This window comes from Pelodiscus sinensis, chromosome 1 (genome assembly GCF_049634645.1).
Source record: "Pelodiscus sinensis isolate JC-2024 chromosome 1, ASM4963464v1, whole genome shotgun sequence".
Classification (NCBI taxonomy): Eukaryota; Metazoa; Chordata; order Testudines; family Trionychidae; genus Pelodiscus; species Pelodiscus sinensis.
Window position 1 is genome coordinate 287,514,439 of NC_134711.1, and position 23,912 is coordinate 287,538,350.

The 23,912-nt window shown below is 40.5% G+C and overlaps 2 protein-coding genes across 10 annotated transcripts in view; both read right to left on the minus strand.

Annotated features, from left to right (window-relative positions):
- Positions 1-19,997, minus strand: part of ZC3H13 (zinc finger CCCH-type containing 13) — a 66,114-nt gene extending 46,117 nt beyond the window's left edge. For 2 of the 9 annotated variants that reach the window (XM_075919018.1, XM_075919016.1), the window contains exons 1-4: positions 19,685-19,824; positions 8,909-9,034; positions 8,375-8,484; positions 1,205-1,316 (exon numbers count right to left, since the gene is read on the minus strand). In XM_075919018.1, the coding sequence (XP_075775133.1) occupies positions 1,205-1,316; positions 8,375-8,484; positions 8,909-9,025 (339 nt within the window). In that variant the 5' untranslated portion in view covers positions 9,026-9,034; positions 19,685-19,824. Of the gene's footprint in view, positions 1-1,204; positions 1,317-8,374; positions 8,485-8,908; positions 9,035-19,684 lie in introns of all 9 variants that reach the window. The other 7 variants (XM_075919015.1, XM_075919013.1, XM_075919017.1 and 4 more) reach the window with 6 other exon arrangements.
- A 1,672-nt stretch (positions 19,998-21,669) lies between these two features.
- CPB2 (carboxypeptidase B2) overlaps positions 21,670-23,912 on the minus strand; it is a 30,747-nt gene continuing 28,504 nt past the window's right edge. The window contains exons 10-11 of the mRNA XM_006118002.4: positions 22,113-22,197; positions 21,670-21,984 (exon numbers count right to left, since the gene is read on the minus strand). Coding sequence (XP_006118064.2) covers positions 21,800-21,984; positions 22,113-22,197 — 270 coding nt within the window. The 3' untranslated portion in view covers positions 21,670-21,799. The remainder of the gene's footprint in view (positions 21,985-22,112; positions 22,198-23,912) is intronic.

Sequence of the window (23,912 nt, forward strand, 5' to 3'; positions counted from 1 at the left end):
AACTCTTGGTTGTTACTGAAATACCTGAAAACAGTACACCTAGAGTAGGTATCTCTCCGACATCACCTGTGGTGAAGACTGAGGAAAAGGAATAGTTTTTCCTTGTCTGCAAAGTCTTTATTTTCTCTAATTGTGACCTTTAGACATGGGCATTTCAGCAGACCCACAAATTCTCTGGCAGAAATCCTGTTTTTATATACTACATGAATAAAACATTATGACTATCTAGTTAAATGCTCAATACACATCCACAATAAGGCTGCACACAACAACTAAGTCATATCTTTCTTAATAAAGGTATATACATATATTTTCCAATTCTCTTTGGATCAGCTGTCCCTGCTGATTCCTGTATAGCAGTCTTGCAAATTTCTACTTAGATGGAGCAAGCAGAATGTTCACAAAATCAAAACATACATTTAAAATAAAAAGTCTGTAGCCACTATGGTTGTGAAAAAAACCTTAAATACTTAAGAGTAAATCAATGTTGCAGCTGTTGTCCAATTGCAGAGGAGCTCTACCAACTTTGTCTCTCTTCATTAGCAATATCAGCGGAGAAGATGAAATAGACTTTGCTGAAAAAAAGAGGGAGTAGGAGGGAGGGAGTAGGATCGGATGATGTCAAAAAATAACAACTGGTGAATTTTTTTCAGAGGAAAAACTCCATGAACTAGGGTGAATTATGGAAGAATGGAGAGTAATGAATACATGAAATAGGGTCCACATGGGCTTACAAAGAGGATGTTTTCTGATAAACAAGATAGAGATGGGGTGAATAACAAATAAATGATGTGTTAGCATGTGAACAAGATTGGATGCTTTATACTTGTCAGTGTTCAAAGTAAAAATGAACTAGTAGGTTTTTGCCTGGTCAGGAAAATGTACCAGTCAATTTCAAAAGGTTCTGCTATATTGTTAAATAGTTGCCATATTTCACTCCAGAGGAAGCTGAATATAAAAAATTATGCATTTCAGCTTATGGAATTTGTAAAGAATTCTGATAATTTTCTGAGACAAAGGTACTATACAATTGCATGATAATATTTAATACTTCAAAACAGCTAAATATGAAATTAAATATTTTATAACAAGTTCGGTTATACATGTTATTTAATATCAAACAATTCACCGTGATCATGTTTCTAGAACTCACTGACATACTGCTATTGAGGGAGGCTGGAGATTCCACGCACTCCATTCTTACCCTAACAGGAGAGGACGATTCCTCTGTATTTCGTTTCTGTGGCTCAGCTTCTACGTCCTGACGCTTGTTTTTCATTCTCTCTCGAAGATCCCCAGTGGGCCTTTCTGGTGACCTGTATAATGTAGAAACAAATATGATGTAGCCACTGCCTTTTGGAAAAGGACACTCAATTCCCTTTACTGATTTTTGTAATTAATTTTTACAGAAAAAAATCTGTTCACAAAATTTGATTTTAAGTAATTCAACCATGATGCCTGAGATTCCCACCCACCAAAAGTGAGATAAACTATTGAAATTTTAGTGGGCTTGATGTTACTAGAGAGCTTTCCGAAATGATCAAAAAAGACTAGACTTCAGGAATGGGTTATTTTCTCACAGGAAGCAAAACTACTTGGTACAATATTGCATTACTAGTCCAATTAATTTGACATGTAGGGCAGAGTGCATTGTGTAACTCAGGTACAACAACCCTTTCACAAGTGTGTTCAAAATTTCAGCAAGGCTGACTGTCTGCCTTTCTCCAACTACTGTACAGCTCTAATTATCACCCTCATGACCCACTAAACCCTTCCAGTTATCTCTGCCCTGTATATATTCAAAGATGCACCAAATTTAAAGAAAAAAATCACACTTTATATAACCAGTGCAAAATCTTCTGTGAACATATTAGGAGTGTTCACATAGGGCTCTGCATTGGTTTAACGAAATCCTTGTTTAAACAGATTTAAAGGTAAACCAGTTCAGTTCTGAACAGAGACACACACAGCCTTGGCCTTTCTGCCAAACAAAAGGAAGCCTACCTGAATTCAGATTTCAATGACTCACTCCTTAAATCCAGGTGTACATACAATGTTTGTGCTGGTGTAACTGTCCTGATTAGGTGTATGACTTTATTTTTTTAAACAAAAAAAAGTGAAATAGTTGTACCAGTACAACATCTCTAGTTCAGATGCAGTTATGGACGGAGGTTCCTTATACTAGCTATATGTATCACTTATTTCCCTTTGCAGGAAATACCTTATATCAGTATAAGGCACCTTTCTAGCAACTATAACCAGTACATCTTGTTGTTAGGGAAGTCCTTAAACAGAAGGGCTGAAGTGAATAGTATATGTATGGCCTTACAAGTAAAAAGCCATCTATTACACTTGCCAAATAAACCTCACTGAATACTGAGCTATATGTACCTGCAATGGCTCTTAATTCCTATTGCAGATTTTCCTCTCACATAGTTCTATAACATTATAAGCCTTTTTTAAAAAAATCTTTACCAGTTTTGCTATAGCTACATCAAAGGACACTGATAAACTACTAGTTCTAGGAAGCCTGTCTTGATATTTGAAATAATACAACTTCTATTTACGTCAAGACAGTAGTTTTCAACCAGTGGTCAATGGATCCCTAGGGACACACAGACTATGTCTAAGGGTCTGCAAAAGATGACTACGAAAATAAAGTTTTAGATATCAGAAAAAACATTTTATTCTTCTTATCAATAGTACATGACTACCCTCACCTACAGGTCAAAATCCCACAGTATTATTGTTACCACAGAAGCCCACAGGTTAGCACCCTCTCACACTGCATCAAATGCATTGCCACATACACACACAACATCTGTAGTTGAATTCTGTTCAGTCTAAGTCTTCCCTGATAGGAGTCTACAGGCTGAATTTCCAAACATGTCTGAATTTGCAATAAAAAATTGTAGGAGTCTACAAACAAACAAACAAAAAAAAAGATTGAAAAAACACTGCTTCAGGGCATTTTTTTTTCCTTAGAGGGACTGGTGTTGTCGTTAGGAATAATAGATTTCTGTATATTTTTTAATCTGTTTCTCCAATCTAGAATGGATCTATTTAAGAAAAAAATAGTTTTGTTTCTACTTTTAAAATGACTTATCTGAACATCTGGTATGGACCGCGGATGTTCCTGGACCACAGAGCCCAGGAAGAGGGAGGTCTGGCAGCAGGGCAGGAGTTCCATAATGGGCACCAGCAACTCAGCCGGGAGCCCAGAGTATAAGTGTGGGGGGGAGGAGGAGGAGAGGACAACAGGACTAATGGCATGGCAGAGAGTTCTGGCCCCAGCGAAGCTCCTTTGCCCCAGTGGCTGGGGACCTCTAGCCTGGGTTGGGGAGAGCCCTCAGGGGCTGACGCAGCACCGGGGGCAGAGTAGAGCCCTAGCTCAGTGGCAACATGGCCATAAGAAGAGGGACCTTCCCTGATTCAGCAAATCCTCTCATTCGGGACCAGTCAGATTCCAAGGGTGCCACACCAGTCAGGTTCCGAGAGTGCTGGACCAGTCAGATCCAACCTGTTCTGCTCTTCTAAGACTTGTGAAAACATGCTCCAGATCTCATTCTTCCCAGATACTGGACAGAACTTCAGATTCTTAAACCTTGGGTTGAATGCTGTAGCTATGTTTAGAAATCTCACTTTAGTGCCGTCTTTGCATTTTGTCAAATCTGCTGTGAAACTGTTCTTAAAATGAACTTGTGCTTGGTCATTATCTAAGACTACTAAAACATGAAATACATGGCAGAATGTGGGTAAAACAGAACAGGAGAAATACAATTCTCTGCTAAGAAGTTCAAACGCAAACTGAATTAATGCATTATTTTTCTAAATGAGTATCAGCAGCATGGATGCACATCCTCTGGAATGGTGACCAAACCACAAAGGGGCACATGAATGTCAGGCACATAAATACTTTTCAATGCTAGCTATACATGTGCCATGCAAAAGCCTGTTTTCAGATGACACTAAGCAAGAAGCAGGCAACATTATCTCCTACAAATTGTAACTAAACTTTTGCCTGAACAACAAGTAAGACTGAGAAGACTCAAGTTTTACGTAACACTCAAAAAGAAAAGTTATGTAACAAAAAAAAAATCTACATTTATAAGTTATGCTTTTATAATAAAAAGATTGCACTACAAAACTTATGCAGCGAATTGAAAAAAATACAATTCCTTGTTTTTACAGTGCAAATATTTCTAAACAAAAACTACAAAGTGAGCTTTGTGCATCTTGTATTCTGTGTTGCAATTAAAATCAATATATTTAAAAATTTAGAAAACATCCAAAAGTATTTAAACAAACATTAGAATACCAATTGGCATTTAAGTGAGATTAAATGCTATTGATTATTTTAAGTTCATCATGTAAGTTAACTGTGATTAATCAGCAGCCTTACTTACTATATTAAATGTATAATTTTAGGAAAGTATTTTTTAATCATTTAAAACAAGTTCTTCTGAGCTATATCAATACTTTTTCACCAAAGACATGCTACGCTACTCATTCCCACCACAAACAGCCTTCAGTATTACTTTAATGTTCTTTGTGTCTATTTTATTTTAAATCAGCTCCATCAAATATCCCAAACTGCTATATGAAGGAGCAGGACTTGTGGAACTGACAAAACTTTATTTAAATAGCAGAGAGATTACATATGATCTAAAGATGACATACTTTGTCCTAAGAACACTGGTTGAAACACTGTTCTTGTAATGCCCTCCCCCATGAATAAATCAGAGAAGCAACATGTACCTTCCAACAAAATGAATTTGGTGCTAGTAGAATGCATAATCCTGAAACTTAAGGAAAAAGTCTAAATTGGGAAACACCAAACCCGCCAATCTCAATATACATGTTTAAGTCAGAAAAAAGCTGGAAATCAACAACAGCTCAGTTTATTGAGGCATTATTCAAAACTACTTTAAGATGAGGAAGGCCATCAAGAAATTAAAAGCAGAAAAAAAGCATTGTTTGGTTGTCAATCTTTTATTGCTTTGGGAAATAAAAAATGAAGTGCAATGAAGGTAAACCCTTTCTTCCTGCAAATAATAAAACTAAGACAGTAGAAATTTGTTAAATAAGCAATTTGGTGAAACTAGGTTAGTAGGTTTACTCCTCACTTCCTATAGCAGTTCAACATGTTCATCCTACTCCTATAAACCAGTGCACATGTCCACTCACAATAATCCTTCTAAGTGTTTTGGGCACCAGTGTGGCACTTACCACATGATGCCAAGCAGTGTGTCTGGAGCAGGAGAATATACTGCAATTTGATTGTATACTGCAGTTTTGATTGATATGGACATCTACAATGTAGCTTTATATACACACCATATATTCTATGTGAACATATTATAGTTGAGCAGTCATAAGACTGTAAGGCTGCATCAAAGTGTTCAGTCCATCTCTGATTAATTGTGCCTCGATACATTATACACATATTTGTACCGTTAATTTTACGGTGTACTGGGTTTAATCAGTGGCTTGTTCCAATAACTGTTTCAAGTGGTTTGTACAGTGTGCATGGTTTGTGATGACTGTGGGCTAAGCATTCACACAACTCTATACCAACACTACAGCAGAAGGCAACAAGATCTCCCTACCCCTGATGATGGCACTATGTGCCTGGATTTTTCTATAACAATCCCAGATACGGAAGGAAAAAGTATCTCTGGGCAAATTAATTAAGTCCAGCCAGTCATCTTGTTCTTTTTGTCCCACCTCATAAAATGAGCTTTCGAGAAGGTGTACCAGATATCAGATAGTACAGGAGTGCCAACCAACCAATTACTAAGGTACCATTAGCAGATAAGTAGAGAACTAAAATTCCCTTTGGACTGTGAATTAATTCTAAATGTCTCAGAGATAAGGCTCAGACAGCTCTCACCCCATGATGCCTTGGCTCCCAGTAACGTACATATTTATTGGTGTATTATTAAATTCTAAATTTTCTCAAGAGGAATGCAGTATACGCGCCAATGTATCTGTCTGACAATCTATTCTAAATTGTATGTGTCATAAACAGACCAAAACCACAGGGAGGAAAAAAAAGGAACATTAAGTTGAGGTTTATGTTCAAATAAAGATTTATGTTAAACTTTCTGAAGTTTAAAGAAGCTAATAAGAGTCCTGTTTTTCTACCCTAGGATAATGGCCTGAACTACAGTAGGACAATGATCTGGGTAGGGATATGAAGTACCATTGTGGTTTCTTTTGGGCAGGCCCGGAACTGGTGGGACAGGAATAGGTTCAGTGTTTTCTGTTACAAAAATTACTTGCTAGACAAACTTGGGACTACACAGAGGATCAACTGACCCAGAGCAACCATAACACTTGGGCTTCCCAGATACTACAGAAATGACTATGTCTGCGCTGAAATGGTGCAGACAGCAGCATTTACAAGAGTTGCTTGGAGACAGTATAACTTTACAGGTTCATGAAACACAGTATTTGACAGATGTTCTTATAAAAATTGGTACAGAAAATCCCAAAATTCTTTAGCATAGAACAGACTCTTATGCCTGACAGAATTATATATAAGATAAAGCAAGCTTCCAAATGCTCTGGTCACTTGCTTATCCAAAGATCTGAATCAGTGAAGCAGAAAACTGTGCAATTTGACTTTTGTATAACACACAGGAGAAATAGATTAATATACATATAAATGTAAATCAATATTATTCCTAAATATTAGTGATAACTTCATACCTTTATGTGGAACAAAAACTTAAAACCAAAAACCTGCTAGTCATTAAAAGAAAATAGCTTCTTTAAAAAGAACGAGTAAGGGCAATACGCTCAATGCTCCAAATATGGTAGCAAGGGAAAGTAACATTCCGCACATAAGGGTACATTTAGAATCATTTACATGTAAGGCACCTCTGTTCCTTTGCTCTGTGGAGAATTGAGCATATAAGATTACAGTAAGTTACCTTGCACACTAGAAATAAATCTTAAAGGTAACTGGTATTTAGTGTCCCAGTTGCTACAGCTTTATAAACAATGAAAGTTATGATAGTCTTAGTAGTAAGGACAGAAATGATGAACAGAGGCAGGAATAAAATGATAACATCCATGGCAGACATCCTGTTTGACCTTCAACAAGTCACTTAACTTCTGTGCCTCAGTTTACCCAACAATAAAGTGAGGCTAGTTGCTACCTCACAAGGGCATTGTGAAACATTATTGTTTGAAACATCTTTGATACCTTTGTATGAAATGTGCCAAAGTGAAAATTATTAGATCATTTTTTTCCTTCACAAAGAATGATACAGACTTTGTCAACACAGTTCTGGTCAGGTAGTATGTACTAATGCTACCATACAGTGCACTTTTTGAAAGATCGCATTTTGTAGATTATTGCAAGACATTATACAGTTCATTCATTTTACTAAGTGTCTTTTTAAAAAATAATCTCTCTGCTGGACATTTGTCTGTAGAGATGTTCATGAAACCACATATTCATATCCTAGTACAGTGGTTCTCAAACAGGGGTATGTGTACCTCTATACATAGATGTTTTGGAGGTACATCAACTCATCTAGCTATTTGCCTCGCTTTACAACATGCTACATAAAAAGTACTAGCAAAGTCAGTACAAGTTAAAATTTCATACAGATGACAAATTGTTTATACTGCTTTATACACTATACACTGAAAAGTAAGTATGATATTTATATTTCAATTGATTTTATATATAATTATATGGTAAAATATGAAAGTTATTTTTGATAATAGTGTGCAGTGACACTTTTGTATTTTTACATCTGATTTTGTAAGCGCATAATTTGAGTGAGGTGAAACTAGAGGGTACACAAAACAAATCCAACTCCTGAAAGGGGTATGCAGCTTAGAAAGGTTGAGATCCACTGTCCTAGAATGTCTCTTCACAACTGGAGAAAAACAACAAGAACAGCCATCTCTCACACCAACAAAAATACTGCTACTGGTGATGGCTAAGGAATATGGCCTGATTTTGAGAGTATTGCCTTAAGCAGTTGCAAAATGGCATTTTAGTATAGGATAGAGAGGCAGACAGAAGCTGCAGTGACACACTACACAAAAATCCATTTATTAAAGTACTTGCATGTCCCATTTCAAAGCAGGTTAAAACATTATTGAGCAAAAGAAGTTAATGTGCATCCAGAGCACTTTATTATTTTTTAAAGTTACACACACAAGAAAATCCAAGGAAAACCCAGTGCATCTTGCCAAGCTGTTTGTGTTCATCAGCTTCACAATCCAACAAGGTTACTGATAAAACAAACCATTAGACACACCACAGCATTTCTAATTTTTACAGAAGATATACTTGAAAAATCTATTTTCCTACAGCATGTGAACAATTCAAAGTGAGTTCTTGATTTACCTTCTATAACTGCTGCTATAGCCTTTACCTCGTGGTGAAGGGCCATGTACGAATCTACATGTGTTCCCATAGAGGCAGTTGCCAGTCTTCAGCCAGTTACGGCACTGTGTCTAAGAGACAGACATTACTGGGTGAATTTCACACTCATTTCTGGAAATACCATTGGTGTGAGTGTGGCAAAACAAACAAATGAGTCCACATTTACTCCCATTTATCTGATATTCCATCCACCAGTAATTTACTTCATTAAAAACCAACAATGAGCATCAAGTCTGCCAGACAAAAAAATTTAGATTTATAAAAATATTAGAAAGTGTACATTGTTACCATTCCTCACTAGAAGCTGGAATAACACACGTTATTCAAAAACCTAAAGATTAATAACTTGACCATCTATGTGTGAATGTGTTCTCTTTACTAACATCACGAATGACTGAATATACAGTATTCATGAACAACGCTATCCCATAACTTATATTCTGGAAGAGAAGATTCTGGGGTGGAAAGGAAGGGAACAACACTTTTTCAACTCACCTCTGCAGTACTTCCAGTGCTGGGTCCAAGCCTTTCAAACACACTGGGTCTTCGGGATGTGCTATCGGATATGGTCTTGGTATTTTCCACTGTGACCTTCCTTCTAATTTTTGACATTTTGTACTACTTCAACCAAAAAAAAAAGCAAAACTGTAAAATCCTTTAGTTTGGAGCTAATGCCACTGATTTCATAAGTAAAAAAATAATATATTACGCTATAAATTGCAGGAGAATTTCTGCTGAGGTGAGGAATAAAGGTACGGAAGAATCATAAATAAGTGGAATGTGTCTGATTAAAAGGATGGTTTTGATTATTATCAAAATTGGTTTAAACTAGTCAAAAGAACACCAACAATGAACATTGTTAATTTTATTTTATGACTTCCTTTGGATTCTCCAACATCCCTTTGGGAGAACATCAGATGCTATTCTGTTCATGCAGGCAGCAAACACACACAGCAGTTGCTTTCTTTCATCACGTTTTTTACCATGACCTCAATGATTTCAGATGTAAAGAGTACTTGGAATTGTATTTAACCAATCTCTTAAGAGATGACATTTGGTAAAGATGGCTCAAAGTTTAGAAACTTACATTTTTAAGGAATTCTCATATCTCCCTTCCCTTTATAAGAGCTTATTGGCAGTCAATTCATTCTGCTCTCCTCCACCCTATCCTATTTTAGCCATACTCATTGTGCATGCTTATTAGTTACTGTATGGCTGTTTGCAACTGCTGTGCTTTAAAGAAAGAATGCTGAAGTACTTCTGAAATCTTTCCAATCACTAAAAGAACTGAATACATTTTGCAAACAGAAACACCTTATGCTTGATAAATCTTCCTAGCCGTAATCTGTTTTACCTGGGAGCAAAAAAGAGACTTCTTCGAGGAGGGAAACTATAAGGGGAGAGGAGGATATGAAGCGTGAGAAAAAACTACAGGGGAAGGAGAACTGAATCCAAAATGATTCTCTATTTGTTTAAGTGACATCAATTTATACAGAAAAATTTGCTTGGGAAATCTAGTCTGTGTGAAAACAACTCGGAACAAGTTTTAAGAAAAATCCATCATGTAGGAAAAAATACCACTAATGTAATCTACATTTTAGATCTGGAACCTTTTACAAAGTTTCTTAATTTCTTCACTATGTGGAAAATTCATTATCTGAATCTCACAGTTATCTAATCGTCTCTTTCCTCGAGGTCTGACTCCAGCACAATGTTATTCTCTGTAGAAAACTATGCACTGAAGTCCTCAAACACTTTTAACCCTTCTATAAACTCCAGAAGACATCTTAGAGCTTTCCAAGAGGCATTCCCAGTCCCCTATTTATCCAAATCTTTGCTTAGGACATAACATTCTTTCAGATAATGAATGTTCATATTAACAAGTTTTTATTTTATGTGCAAATGCTACATGCTGTGAGAGTCGTTAATAGTAGGATGTACCGGGGATTAGAAACAATGGTTAACATTTATTAATGATCTGAAGGGTGAAGTAAGACAGCAAAATAGTAAAACTTTCCAGTAACAAGAAATTACTTAGGTTAGTAAAACTGTGGAGAATATTGAGGAATTCCAGAAACTTCAACTGAAACTAGAAGACCGAGCAATATATCAGCAAATAAAATGTAAATAAATACAATGTAAGGCACACCAAGATAAATTATTTCAATTTGTATATAGACAATGAGTTCAAATTAGCCCAGTCTTCTGAGAAAAATAATTAGGAATCATTGTGGATAGCTCAATGTGCAGCAGTGGTTAAAAAGTCTAAAGATAAACTAGAAAAGTTACAGAATGAAACATCCAAGAGTTTCATTCACTTTAATTTAAGGTATCATGCAATTAGATCCTTGGATTGGGGGTAAGGGGGGAATACAGAATATATTTAAAAAGGCATTTTGCATATTAATAGTAAGACCACACATCAAATACAGCATTCACTTTTACAAAATTCATTTTAAAAGTGACATCTGAAACAGAAGCGTTTAGAAGAACAATACTGAAGACGGCATGAGAAGAGGGGAGGTTTAACATATGAAAGGTGAGTAAAACGGGATTTAGTGCAAAAAGGAGTAGAGTTACTGGAACACAGAAGTATATAATGGCATACGGAATATGAACACACTGATAAGGAGTTCCCATTCATCTCACCTTATAAAAAGAATGCCCCCCTTTAAAAAAAAAAAACCAAAAAAACAAAGGCAACAAACCAGAACTGATAATTTTTAATTTACTCTTCACTCAACTGGTAAACTTTTGGAATTCACTGCCACAGAAAAGTTTAGATTGTCATCAATTTCAATTAATAATAGTGTAATTATAACTGAAGAGGTACTTTCATTTTAACTCCCTAACTCCCTACAGTTAGGCAACTACAATCATCACACAAAGCATGACACTTTCGACTATAGTTTCTTGACTGTTTTGAACCAAAAAGGATTTTTAGTTAAAGTCCATTCAGTCATTTATGTTTTCTGATCACAAGAAGAATACTCCATGCTTCAATAAATTTTTAATTTAGTTTTTTTAATTGAATTTTTATATACATGTTCAGATAACATAAGTTCAATCCTTTCTTTAATTTCTGGCATGTATCCAGCTTTCAGTGAGAATTGTGTACTTTGTTAACTGAAAGATAATTGATGAGACCAATCATTGAAGTGAAAACAGCATTCTATGAGTGCACAGCATGTTGCTCTCAAGGACTATCGAAATGCACAGAAGAGTCCCAAACCTATAATCAAATCTGCATGGTGAGACCCTTGACCTTACAGTAGAGTCCCACTGTCTTCTATGGGTTACATGTATTTGGAGCTGGATGCAAGCTCAGGACCCAGGCATGGCTATCTAGACAGAGGCAAGTATACCCGAGAACCAAATATAATGGAACACATATTTATGAAATTGATTAGAATGCATTTATTTGAATGCACAATCACTAATATTTTTTATTCTTCAACAACCATGGAATTTAAATGCACAAAATACAGTTATTTTAAATGCAAGTAGCAAGGAAATATGTTGTGGAAAGAGAAGAAACATTCCCCTTGCCTCTGTCCATATGCACTCTAGCATAGGTACAAGGAGAGTTTCCAAAATTTTAAGGGGGAAATTTTATTTCTGACTCTCAGCCAACAAATTAACAGCTAACCAAGAGCAACTAAAATGTAACATCTCCATTAAATACAGCATGTTACTTTAATTCTTCCTAGGTTTCTCTAAGAAGTGCTCTTAAACTCGCTCAACCACAGGCCAAAAAAAAAAAAATCAGTCCTACAATCACCACCAATGCAGTTAAGACTCCTAATCCCATCTGATCTGCTTTGGTGTCTCCTCTTAACTGAGCACCAGTAAGGATAGACACCAGTGAGGACAGGCACTCAACACTCCAGATCAGTCAAATAAATTAAATGCACAAAATTGGGTAATATCTTTTAAAAAATTAAATACTTAACGATTACTTCTAATTAAATCATTTCAGTGATATTGCATAACTTACGAATATTTAGAAGTCTACAACTTTCATGACATCTTATCACTATTAATGAATATCCCAGAAAAAATAAGAAGGAAAATGGGACAGAGAAATAAATTTTATTATCCTTAATTAATTTACAGGGTTAGTTGTATTATTTAAACTGTCTAACAATAAAGCACTGCTTTTCCCCCCCTACATCTATACAATATCCAACATGAGCACTACAATAAGGAATAGACTATCAACACTATTGTAACTATTTCCATACCCTCTGCTGTACACAAGATGACTTATTTTTAATGAAGATTTTTTAAGTGCATGAGAACAACATTTAGTTAACAGAATTGTGTTACCATACTGCAAATGAATTAACAGGTACTCCTCCATCAACGTGGCTATATTCATATATTGTCTCTTTCTTTATAGTTAGGTTGTAAGGTCTCTGGAGCAAGCAATGCCTTTTTGTTCTTTTTGATAAATCATGATCCATGACCGTGGCTCCCAGGCACCACCACAACACAAATTAATGTCAGGTAATATTTTCGTTGGCACAGGAAATCCTTGCCATTCGCCATGGATGTATTCCTGGCACCACAACAAATGGCAAAATTCACAAAAATTAAGAGCCACAACTCTTGGCCCCCAGGAGAGCTCAGCATGGAGGCTGGGCAGCAGCCAGTCCCTATCTACCCTCACGAAGAGCTCCTATTTTAGGGATGTTAAGTATTGGTTAACTGAATAGTCGATTAACCTCATGAATTCCTATCAGTTAGTTGACTATTCTACAGTCCCCAGGAGTGGGACCAGCTGCCAGTGCACTCTGGCCCCACTGGAGCCCCCTGCTACCTCATGTTGCTGCTTCTGTATCAGAGGCAGCAGCGCAGGGTGTCAGGCAGAAGCTGGTCTGGAGGGGGGAGAGTTTAAAAACCAGCTCCCCTCGTGGATCAGCTGCCTGTCATCCTGCACTGCTGCCTCTGATACAGAGGCAGCAATGAGGGGTGGCAGCATCCCCTGTCAACAGTGGGAGAAGGGGGCTGAGCTGCCAGACCCAACATGAGCCAGAACTAACACAGGCTACCTGCCTGGCTCCTAATACACTTTAAATCATGCCAAAAAGTTTGGGAACCACTGCTTTAAATTAAGAGCCACAGTGGGGGGTAGGTCCCAGGCCTGGCACGAACCAGGACTGAGCTGGGCTGCTGGCCAGTCCACTAAAAAGTTTACTGGCGAGGAGTGCGGGGAGGAAATGTGTCTAATCTATAGCATTAACCTATAAGGTTTTGCTTATCAGTTAATCTACTACACTATTATATCCCTATCCTATACTTCAGTTAATGATAATGTGTATCAGGGTGGAATGATTTAAATGAACAAGCAGGACACCCTAATTTAGGTAATTGATTTTAATGTTTTGCATTTATACTTTTAGGTTATTTTCCAAAAGAAAGTTGACTCATTTATAGGTAACTATTAAAATATATTGATTTCCAAGTAAATATAGCCTTTACACAAAAATTTGGTGCTTCCTTTTGCAATCCAGAAGGACACAGTAAGTGTTAGAACATGGTGAAAAATGCATTTCTTCTTTACTACATGATTCATTTTTTAACTTATGAATTGTGTCAAACTATTTGGAAGGAAACTCAATTGAATGCATACACAGCATTTTAAATTTTATTAGTTTAATAAGTTAACTTACATGTACGGAATATGCTTATTCAGTGATATCCATCAGTGAGATTGTTTGACTTTAGGGATGTAAAGTAGCAGTGAAAAATTTAACCGGTTATATAGAATGTTTAACCAGTTAACTGTGATACTGCAGCAGAGTGCTGCTCCAGTGCATCCAGATGTGCCACATCACAGGCTGCTCCAGCCAGGCTGGTCAGAGCCCACTGCACCGTGGGTGAGGGCTGCTCTGGTCAGTCCAGGAAGGGCCCACCACACGGCACTATAAGCAGGAGATGGGGAGTGGCTGCTCTGGCTGGGGCAGTCAGAGTAGCCCTCCACTGGTTAACCAGTTACACCAATAAGCATGCCTGTAAGACACTTACCAAGTAGCCTGTTAAACCTTTACAGCCCTATTAGACTTTAAAACGTCTGTGAAAATGCGTACTGCTTAATATTTAATTTAAATTACTATAATGAATTATAATAAACACAGGTATTAACAGGAGTTGTCAATTTTTCATTTAAATTTAATTTTTTTAAAACATGCAGGTATTTAAATAAAATACGCTATTTTAATAAAATAAAATTGTTATTTTCTTTTAAATTGTTGTTTTTTTATTACAATTGGAAGACTACACTCACAGGCTACGTCTAGACTAGCATGATTTTCCGCAAATGCTTTTAATGGAAAAGTTTTTCCATTAAAAGAATTTGCGGAAAAGAGCGTCTAGATTGGCACGGACACTTTTGCGGAAAAGTACTTTTTGCGGAAAAGTGTCCGTGCCAATCTAGACGCGGTTTTGTGCAAGGAAGCCCCGATCGCCATTTTCGCCATTGGGGCTTTTTTGCGCAAAACACTTTTTAGCTGTCTAACTGGCCCTCTTGCGCAAAAGAGGGCTTTTTCCCCAAACAGAAGCAGCATAGTATTTTGCGCAAGAACACTGACAATCTTTAGATTAGATAGTCAGTGTTCTTGCGCCAATTCAAGCGGCCAGTGTAGACAGCTGGCAAGTTTTTGCGGAAAAACTTGCCAGTCTAGACGCAGCAACAGAGTATTACTTAAGTAATTGCAGCTGCTACACTATGATACGATTCCGTGATTCGGGACAGAATAAAGTATACATTTAAATCAATAGTAACAAAATAGCCAGGGCTTGCCTAGCGGCAGTGAGCCCTGCTCGCCAGCCGCGCGGTTCTGTGCTCTGCGCATGTGCAGATCATTCTGCGCCGGCTCTTCTGGGTTATAATCTACTCGCCATGGGCGAGTAGATTACATTATTTGTTGAGCCCTGAATATAGCTATAGGTCAAATGTACTCCAACATTTTGATTTTGTAAAAATATGATTTAATGAAATTTAGGGTTAACAAAATGTTCACATGAAATGTTGGTGATTTATCTCTGATCTATTGTTTTAAAAAACAGAAAACCCAGACACTTTCCCTTGCTATAATAGTCTCCAGTTTCAACAGAAAAGCTAGCAATTGAGAATGGAAACTAGCTACAGGCTGAACCTCTGAAATCCGTGACTTTCTGGTCCGGCAACATCTGTGGTCCAGCATGGATGTTGCTGGACTGAAGAGCCCCAGAAGCTGGGAGCAGGTGCCAGCTGGGAGTCTAGAGACTAGGAGCCCCAACTGAACCTAGGAAAATGACCCCAGGGAGATTCAGTGGGGGCAGCAGCGGCTGGGGAGTCATGGTCCAACTGCAGCAGGGCTGGTAGTAGCCGGGGAGCCCTGGCGGCAGTAGGGCCGAGCCCAGTGGCTACAAAGCAGAGATCAGAGCCTGAGCCCAGCAGTTGTCAGGGCCAGGAGCAGAGCCAGCAGCAGAGACAGGTGGCAAGCTGGCAGACCAGTGGCAAGGGAAACCCCATGGCCCAGCAAATTCCCTTGTTGACTGGTCCCGAGGATGCTGGACCAGGGAGGTCCAACCAGTATAAACAAAAGCGGCCCCCAAGTAGACTATTTTCATTGTCTAAGTGTAATAGAAAAAACTAAAAGAACAAACGATAAAAAATATTTAGCCTTAATATAAGGTGGCACTAACAGGCAAGGCAATTTACATGTATTGCCTGATTATACAAATGTATTTGTTCAAGAACTCCTCCTAAGCATTAAGAGCTAGGATCACCAAGTTTGGTATGCAGCTTCCTCTTATAACTTATAGCAAGGTAAGGATTTGGTTGTGCCAGGACAACTGAATGTGCCTGGACAACTGAATGTGCCTGTTATTTGATTGTTTCTCATAAAATGAAAAGGGAGGGGTCCAGCAGGAGGGATATCTATACTGTAAAATGACCACAGAGGGGGAAGCAAAGGGCCAGAGAGAGGGATCGGGACAGTTATAACCCCACTGGATGAGTAGGGGGCAGAGGTGGAGAAAGAGTAGGGATGTAAGCGACTAGTTGACTATCTGATAAGCAAAGGCTTACTGGATAGATGACTAGTCCCTCAATAAGTCTATCAGAGGCAGCAAAGGGTGGGTGGGGGAGTAGGAGCTGGTGCTGGAGGGAGCCATCTTAAAAGCTAGTTCCCCCAGCACAGTCTCCACAGGGAGTTTAGTGGGGATTGGGCAAGAGCTGGGAATCAGCTGATTCCTGGCTCGTGCCCAGTCCCAGATGCTGCGCCTCTGCTTTTTAAATGAAAAAAGAGCCTGCTAGCTCTTAATACATTTAAAAATCAGAAGCGCAGTGGAGGGGACCCAGCTTGAGCTGGGGCAGCTGATTCCTGGCTTGTGCCAGGTCCCCGCTCTGCACTCCAGCCTTTTTAATATTTAAGGCTGGTGTACAGTAAGGGGGACCCAGTGCGAACTAGGAATCAGCCGTCTCAGCTTGCACCGGGTCCTCCTCGCTGCACACCAGCCTTTTAAATGTATTAAGAGCCAGCATGCTCTTAATACATTTAAAAGGCAGAGCTGAAGCGAGGCCAGCTCTCGGGGCTGGGAGCTACTCCCACTGTGCCTCCCTGCTTATCAACTAGTCGATTAACTGATTAAACTCAATTTAACATCCCTAAGAAAGAGACAGCTATTTACTATACATTACAGAGAGTTTGTGTGTCTGTCCTCCATCCAGGAAACATCCACCTCTGGATGGACCCGCTGCAGCAGCAATGAACTGGCACTTCTCACCTCGCTCCAAGCTGCTACACTGAGAGAAAGCTGGGGCCGTCTTCCCGTCAGGGAAGCCTGCAAACTGAACCCCTCATCCTTAGCCCCAACCCACAACAATTAAATGAAGAGAAAAAACATAGGAGAGTTAAAGACCTGAGCAATGCCAGGTAAATCTTCTAGTTGAGAGATAATACCGGCATCTCTCCAAACATTAAGAGTAGAAAAGAAAAAGAAAAAGAAAAAAAGAAAAAGAAAAAGAAAAAAAGAAAAAGACACACACACTGGTCATCAACAGGTAGAATTGAACCTGCAGCCTTAGGGGCTAAAGCCATTGTGTCCTAAAGCATGAACTAAATGCCAAATGACTCTTATCTAAGGCTATTGAGCAGACTTCACTCTCTCTCAGTAGTCTTTGTGCCCCTGGGTTATAGAGAGATAGCTAATTTTCAGATGCGTAACATACAAAAATTGTAATATCCACATAAAAGTTGAATCAAATTACCAGTCTTCAAGCTACACATGAAAACTGATGTCTGGCATTTAGCAAATAATTATGCAGAGTTTGGTTTTTACAACCCTCTGCTATGAACATGTCTTCTTATTTAAGTTAACTACACCTGTTCCTTTACACACAGCACTCCATTATAATCTTAAATATACAGACCAGTAATGGTAAGTAATTGACAGCAATGTGTTTACATTTCTGAATTAGGGTTGGCCTGCTATTGGCAAAATGCAACAATTCATTCCCCAGGATTACAGCAAAGGGTAAAAAACAGATGCTGTCTTATAATGCATGTTTGGTATTTCACAATTAACCTGAAAAGGTAAGTCGTCCCCTCCCAAAACATCTTTTATGAGACTAAAGTCTTTAAATGCAACCAGCCAGTTCCCATTAGATCCCATTCAGTAGCAAACTACAGTACAGTAGAAGTCTGACTGCACAAGGTCTTGATTCCAATCCAAAGATTCAATCTAAAAACATATAATGGTTTAGGTCTAGTAAGGATCCAGTAGAGATACCTAGGCATGATGTTGGATACAAAAGAATCTATACTATTAGTCATACAGGTTCATAGCCTCAAAGATATTTAGGCACCCGACTCCTGTTGATTTCAACAGGAATCAGGCAACTAAATGCCTTTAAGATCCAGGCCATCAGTCTAAACTACAATTCTGGATGGGAGTCAATTATATACATTTTTCAAGAAAAGGCTATTTTAGCACTAAGGTTCAGGATTTATTCTACCAGGGCTGACAAGCCCCAAACTCATCTAAAAAGGCTGACTACTATCAGCAGATGTTAAGAGCACAGCCCTTCAAATCTGCCCACATCCATGGGTGTGGATACCAATATCTGCAGCTCATTTTTGCAGACAAAATGTCAATATGGATACTAAGCATGTTAGCATGTACTCATTTACACGAGTAACTGATAAGTCCAGGTTTATCAGTTGATTATAATGTTTACACGCTCTTGCCCCCACTGCCTCTGTATCAGCAGCAAAAAGGGGGCGGAGGGACGACAGGAACTAGTGCTGGAGGAGAGCCAGCTTTTAAGCCAGCTCCAGGAGCTGCCTGCCCCCTCTCGCAGCAGCATGGGGGGAGGGGAGAGAGAGAGAGGAGAGGAGACGGGAGCCAGTACAAACTGGAAGCCTACTGGCTCCCTGAGAGCTGTGCTGCTCCCCCCACAACTCTACTGCAACACAGGGGTACAAGTATGAGGGAAAGCAGCTATCAGAGACAGCAGACAGGTGGGGGATCCCGCTTGCCCACCTGCATGTAAACGTGCAATCGTTAAGAATTTCAGCCGTTACACGTTTATTTTTAACACCCCTAAATTGGATACACGTGCTGTATCCACGCAAGACTCGAATGAAGAAGACTCCCGTAGCCTGAAAGTCACAAAGGACAAAGATCGCGTGTCTGGGAGGCAACGAGACTCGCCAAGCAGGCTTCCCGTCTGTAAAGCATCAATCCCAGAGGACAGCAGGCCTAGTTAGCAGTTCCAGGGTAGCCGACTCGCGCGCTCATCAGCGCCGCGTCTGCCCCGCTTCTCCTCACAAACCACACGCCGCACAATCGGCAGCAGCCCCGCCCCCGCCCCCTCAGACTCTCCCCTCACAGACTGGGGCCGATCCGCCCCTCTCACAACCGCTTCCTCCCCTCCCCCCCCCCGGGCCTAGTGCCCCTCCCAGCTACGCTCCGACTCCCCCCCCCCCCCCAATCCATCCCCGCGAGTCACGCCTGGACCCCCCTGCCCTCACAAAAGTCACATCCCCTCAGCCCATCGCTGTCCCGCGGCCTCTGCCAGGCCCGCGGGGCAGGAGGCTCTGCCCGCCCCGAGACACACACCCCGCCCCCCGCTCTGCGCACGGACCTGCGTGGCCCCACCGGCCTGCTGCTGGCGGTGTGAGGGCGGGTCTGTTCCCCGGGGGCAGCCCCGCGCCACCGCCGCCGCGCCCCTCCCCCGGCCGCCCAGAGCCGCCTTCCCCGCCGGGGCGCCACACTCACCTGCTCCTTCCGCTGCCTGCCCGCTCCCCGCCGCCTCCTCCGCCGCCGCCCGGGGCGGAGAGGGTGGGACGGGGCGAGGGGGGAGTCCGTCCTCCCGGGCCTGCGCGCGGAGCCACACGGGGAGGAAGACAAGGAGCGCGGCCCGCTCCGGCCACCGAACGGCGCTGCCCGAGCACGGGGGCTGCCGGGAAAGCAGCGCGACCCACCGGCCGGCCCCAGCGCCGCCGCCGCTGCTGCCGCCGTCGGGAGGAGGAGCTTCGGGCCGCCGGAAATCGCCTGGCCGCCATGATGGTGCGTGGCAGCGCAACTTCCGCCCGCGCAGGGCAACGGGGAGCCGGGGAAAGAGGAAGCGAGACGTCGGGGCTGAAATGGGGGGAGGGGCCTGGCCAGGAGAAGAGAAAAGGGAGGGGTGTGAAGCGAGGGGGGAGGGGTGTGAAGCGAGGGAAGAGAAAGGGGAGGGGTGTGACGTGAGGGGAAGGGGTATGAAGCGAGGGGGGAGGGGTGTGAGCAAGGGAAGAGAAAGGAGGAGTGTGAAGCGAGGGGGGAGGGGTGTGATCAGGGGAAGAGAAGGGGAGGGGTGTCAAGTGAGGGGGAGGGGCCTGGCCCGGAGAAGAGAAGGGGAGGGGTGTGAAGCGAGGGGGGAGGGGTATGATCAGGAAAAGAGAAAGGGGAGGGGTGTGAAGCGAGGGGGGAGGGGTATGATCAGGAAAAGAGAAAGGGGAGGGGTGTGAAGCGAGGGGGGAGGGGTATGATCAGGAAAAGAGAAAGGGGAGGGGTGTGAAGCGAGGGGGGAGGGGCATGATCAGGAAAAGAGAAAGGGGAGGGGTGTGAAGCGAGGGGGGAGGGGCATGATCAGGAAAAGAGAAAGGGGAGGAGTGTGAAGTGAGGGTATGATCAGGGAAAGAGAAGGAAGGGTTTATATCATTTTAACTGCTGTTAAAGGGGTGTGCTAGGCTTCACTTGCTCCACCTCTCCTCTACCCCTCTCCCCAGATTTCACCCCACTCCACTTTTTCCCTCGAGGTTCTGCTCTTTTGCTGCTTGTTCCCACAACTTTGCCCCTGCTCTGCCTCTTCTGCCCAATGCCTTGCCCTCCATCATTCACTCTTCTGCCCCCCTTCACCCAATTGCTCACTGGATTGTCTCACACACACACACAGATACACACACCCTGGATCGACACGCTTTGCTCCAAGACTTGGACAGAAGCTGCTGCACTAGGACAAGGTGCCTGTGTGTAGTTAGGAGGTAGCCCTGACTAAGCAGGGACTGGCAAAAGGTTAATGACATGGTACCACCGCCAGCCCACAGTGCCTTTGGAGTTTTTATAGTCAGTCAGTATGTCTGATTGGACAGTGTCAGTGGTTCCCCTTTTCACCTAGACCTTCCCTACGCGTATGTCTTTAGTCTGTTCAGTTGCTGGACTAATTAGGAATGTTGGACATTTGAACTGTATTGCATAGTAGTGAGAGGTTAGCTCAGTCATATGGTGTTGTTCCCCACTTCCATGATGACCTCAAAGGTGATTACCACCATCTTGGCCAAAACATGAGAGATTAATCCAGGGACTTCTAATGCTGGAAGTATAAGTAGCTACATTATGGCTACAGAGCCATGGCTCTCTAGCTGGGGTTGTAGATATTCAACCTTCTGAATCTAGCACAGAGAGGTACCTGAAACATATTCCTCAGTGGCTTACATAAGCATGTCAGATATAAATATTATTATTTGTTTTGAAATTATTCAGAATGTGTCCAAAAGCAAATACTAAAAGGGCACTAAAATGGGCCACATATATTTGAATATTATTTCATTGGGGAAGTTGAATTTGCACACTTGTAGTTTACTACCCTTCTTCTTCTACAAATGGCTACATTTAAGTAATAGCATGGTTGGAGGTGGTTTGTGAAGCAATTAATATGTGTGAAGGTGAAAGGTAGTAAATGAAACACTAATCTGTTGCCCCTAAATAACTAACAATTATAATAAAGCAGTAATTCATTCCTTTTATTTTTGCAAACTAAAAAGATGCACACTTCAGTGAATACCACTGCCAGTCAAGAACATGTAAATTACCAGCTAAAGCTGTGATATGCCATATTTAAAATATTGTACATTAAATATTGTTGAGAACGTGTAAAGCTATTATTTTGATACCACTAAGTGCTTCAATACAAGTGGGTTTAATTAGATTTGTAGGGAGCAAAAATCCATGTGTTCCTTTGTCCCGAAGTTCAAAGGTAAACGAATACTTAATGCCAAGATCATAAGCCCAGTCATCTGAACCTCCAGGAGCTAAATCTATAGGAGAAAGAGAAGGAAACATATTATTACCTGAAGCCATGGCCTAAGTCCTACACACAATGTGACATTGTGGTAGAAGAGAGGATATTCGGTCATATGATTACAGTACTAAAAGTGATACTTACAGATAGTTTGTGCGCCAGGGCCAGATTCATAAATTTTGTGAGTTGTTGTTCTGATAACATCAGCCACTCTGTTTGCCACAGATAACTGAAATCAACAAAATATTAATGTTTATAATGTAACAGTGTTTTACTCTGACTCTGTTAGGGCATTGTATTCATCAACTATGGGTACAATAAAGAGAATATGTTTACAACATGGTTGTCCCGAGACCTGGCTGCATTGCATTTTATAATGTGGACATGAAGATGTTGTTAAACATGGTTAGGTTAAAAATGAATAATCCTGTGTTACCTTAGGGTTCGTCTGTCTACACTGCGCACTTATTTCAAAATAAGGTATTCCAGAAGAAATACTTTGAAATAGCTTATTTCAAAATAACACGTCTACATTACAGGGAAACCTCAAAATTAGCACGAGGGAGGCTTCCCTAATGTGGACATGCTACCTCGATTTAGAGCCCCAGGAGGCACTGGTGAGTAATCACTAGTTACTCATTCTGGTGACTGTCCCTGGGGAGGAGCTATTTTGGAATAGCAACAGTGGAGAGTCCACACTACTACTATTCTGAAATAGCTATTTCAGAATAGGCATTATTCCTTGTGGAATGAAGTTTACAGAAGTCGGAATAAGGAATTGCTATGTAGACGCTCTCATTGTTATTTCAATGGCTGTTATTCTGAAATAACACTGCTGTATTGATGCATCCTAAGGCTATGTCTAGACTGCATTGCTTTTTCAGGATACTAGAAGTCCAAGGAATGCGTCTGCTTTTTCAAAAATTTTCTCGAAAGAACAGACGCATTCTTTCATCATCCCTGTAAAAGTTGTTCTATGAGGAATAAGGGATGGCTCAAAAGAGCACTTTTTTCCGAAATGTGGTGTTGTGAAGACGCGCCATATTTAGGAAAAGCCTCTTTCTAAATTAAATTAAATATGCAATTTGTCTGGTGCAAATTGCGTATCTTTTTCCAATTTAAGAGTGCAGTCTAAACTTAGCCTTCGGGACTAACTCTCTCTCTCTCTTTATGTGTACGCGCAGACACATACACACAGCACGCATAGTATCTATGCTGTGACTGGACAGCAAACTATCACCAAATACATTGTTCTTTGTATATTTTTTATTTCCTGTCAAATATTGTTGAAGTAACATTTAACTATTTTAAATTAAAGTTAATGTGGAAGCATAAATAAAAAAGAATTTAATAACAAGCTGTGCACTGCTCTTGAACAATGAACTAGAATTAGTTTACAGGATGTTACATCTCTGCTTCACAGAGAAGGAGGTGATAAATCTATATTTTTATCTTGTTTCATAAATGTATTAGCTAGAATAAAAACATCTACAAGGGATATAAACCCTCAACTTTCAGGCCCGAAGATGGTCACCAATTGAGGGGGCTTAGGGAAGAAACTGAGAGCAAGTTATTTCATGACTGCTGCAGGATTTTTTCTCTCTCTTTTCTGTGAAAGATTTGGCACTGGTCACTGCTAGGAATAGAATACTGGAGTAGACAAACATCTGGTATGATCAAATATAATAGTTTCTATGTACCTACACTGTCATTTACAAAGTCTGTTAATTTTAAAAAAAGCTCACATTAAAGAGACAGTAACAGATCATTTAAAAATATTTGTTAGCAACCTTAGATCTTTGTGGAGAAAAAAGAGATGGAAATGAAGGCTGGATGCAACATGGAGGAGTAATTCCAAAAACCCATGTTGCTTCCTAGCCCCATGCGAGGTATGCTGTGGCATAAAGAATGTCATGAGACTGCCCAGGAAGGTTGTGAAAGCTC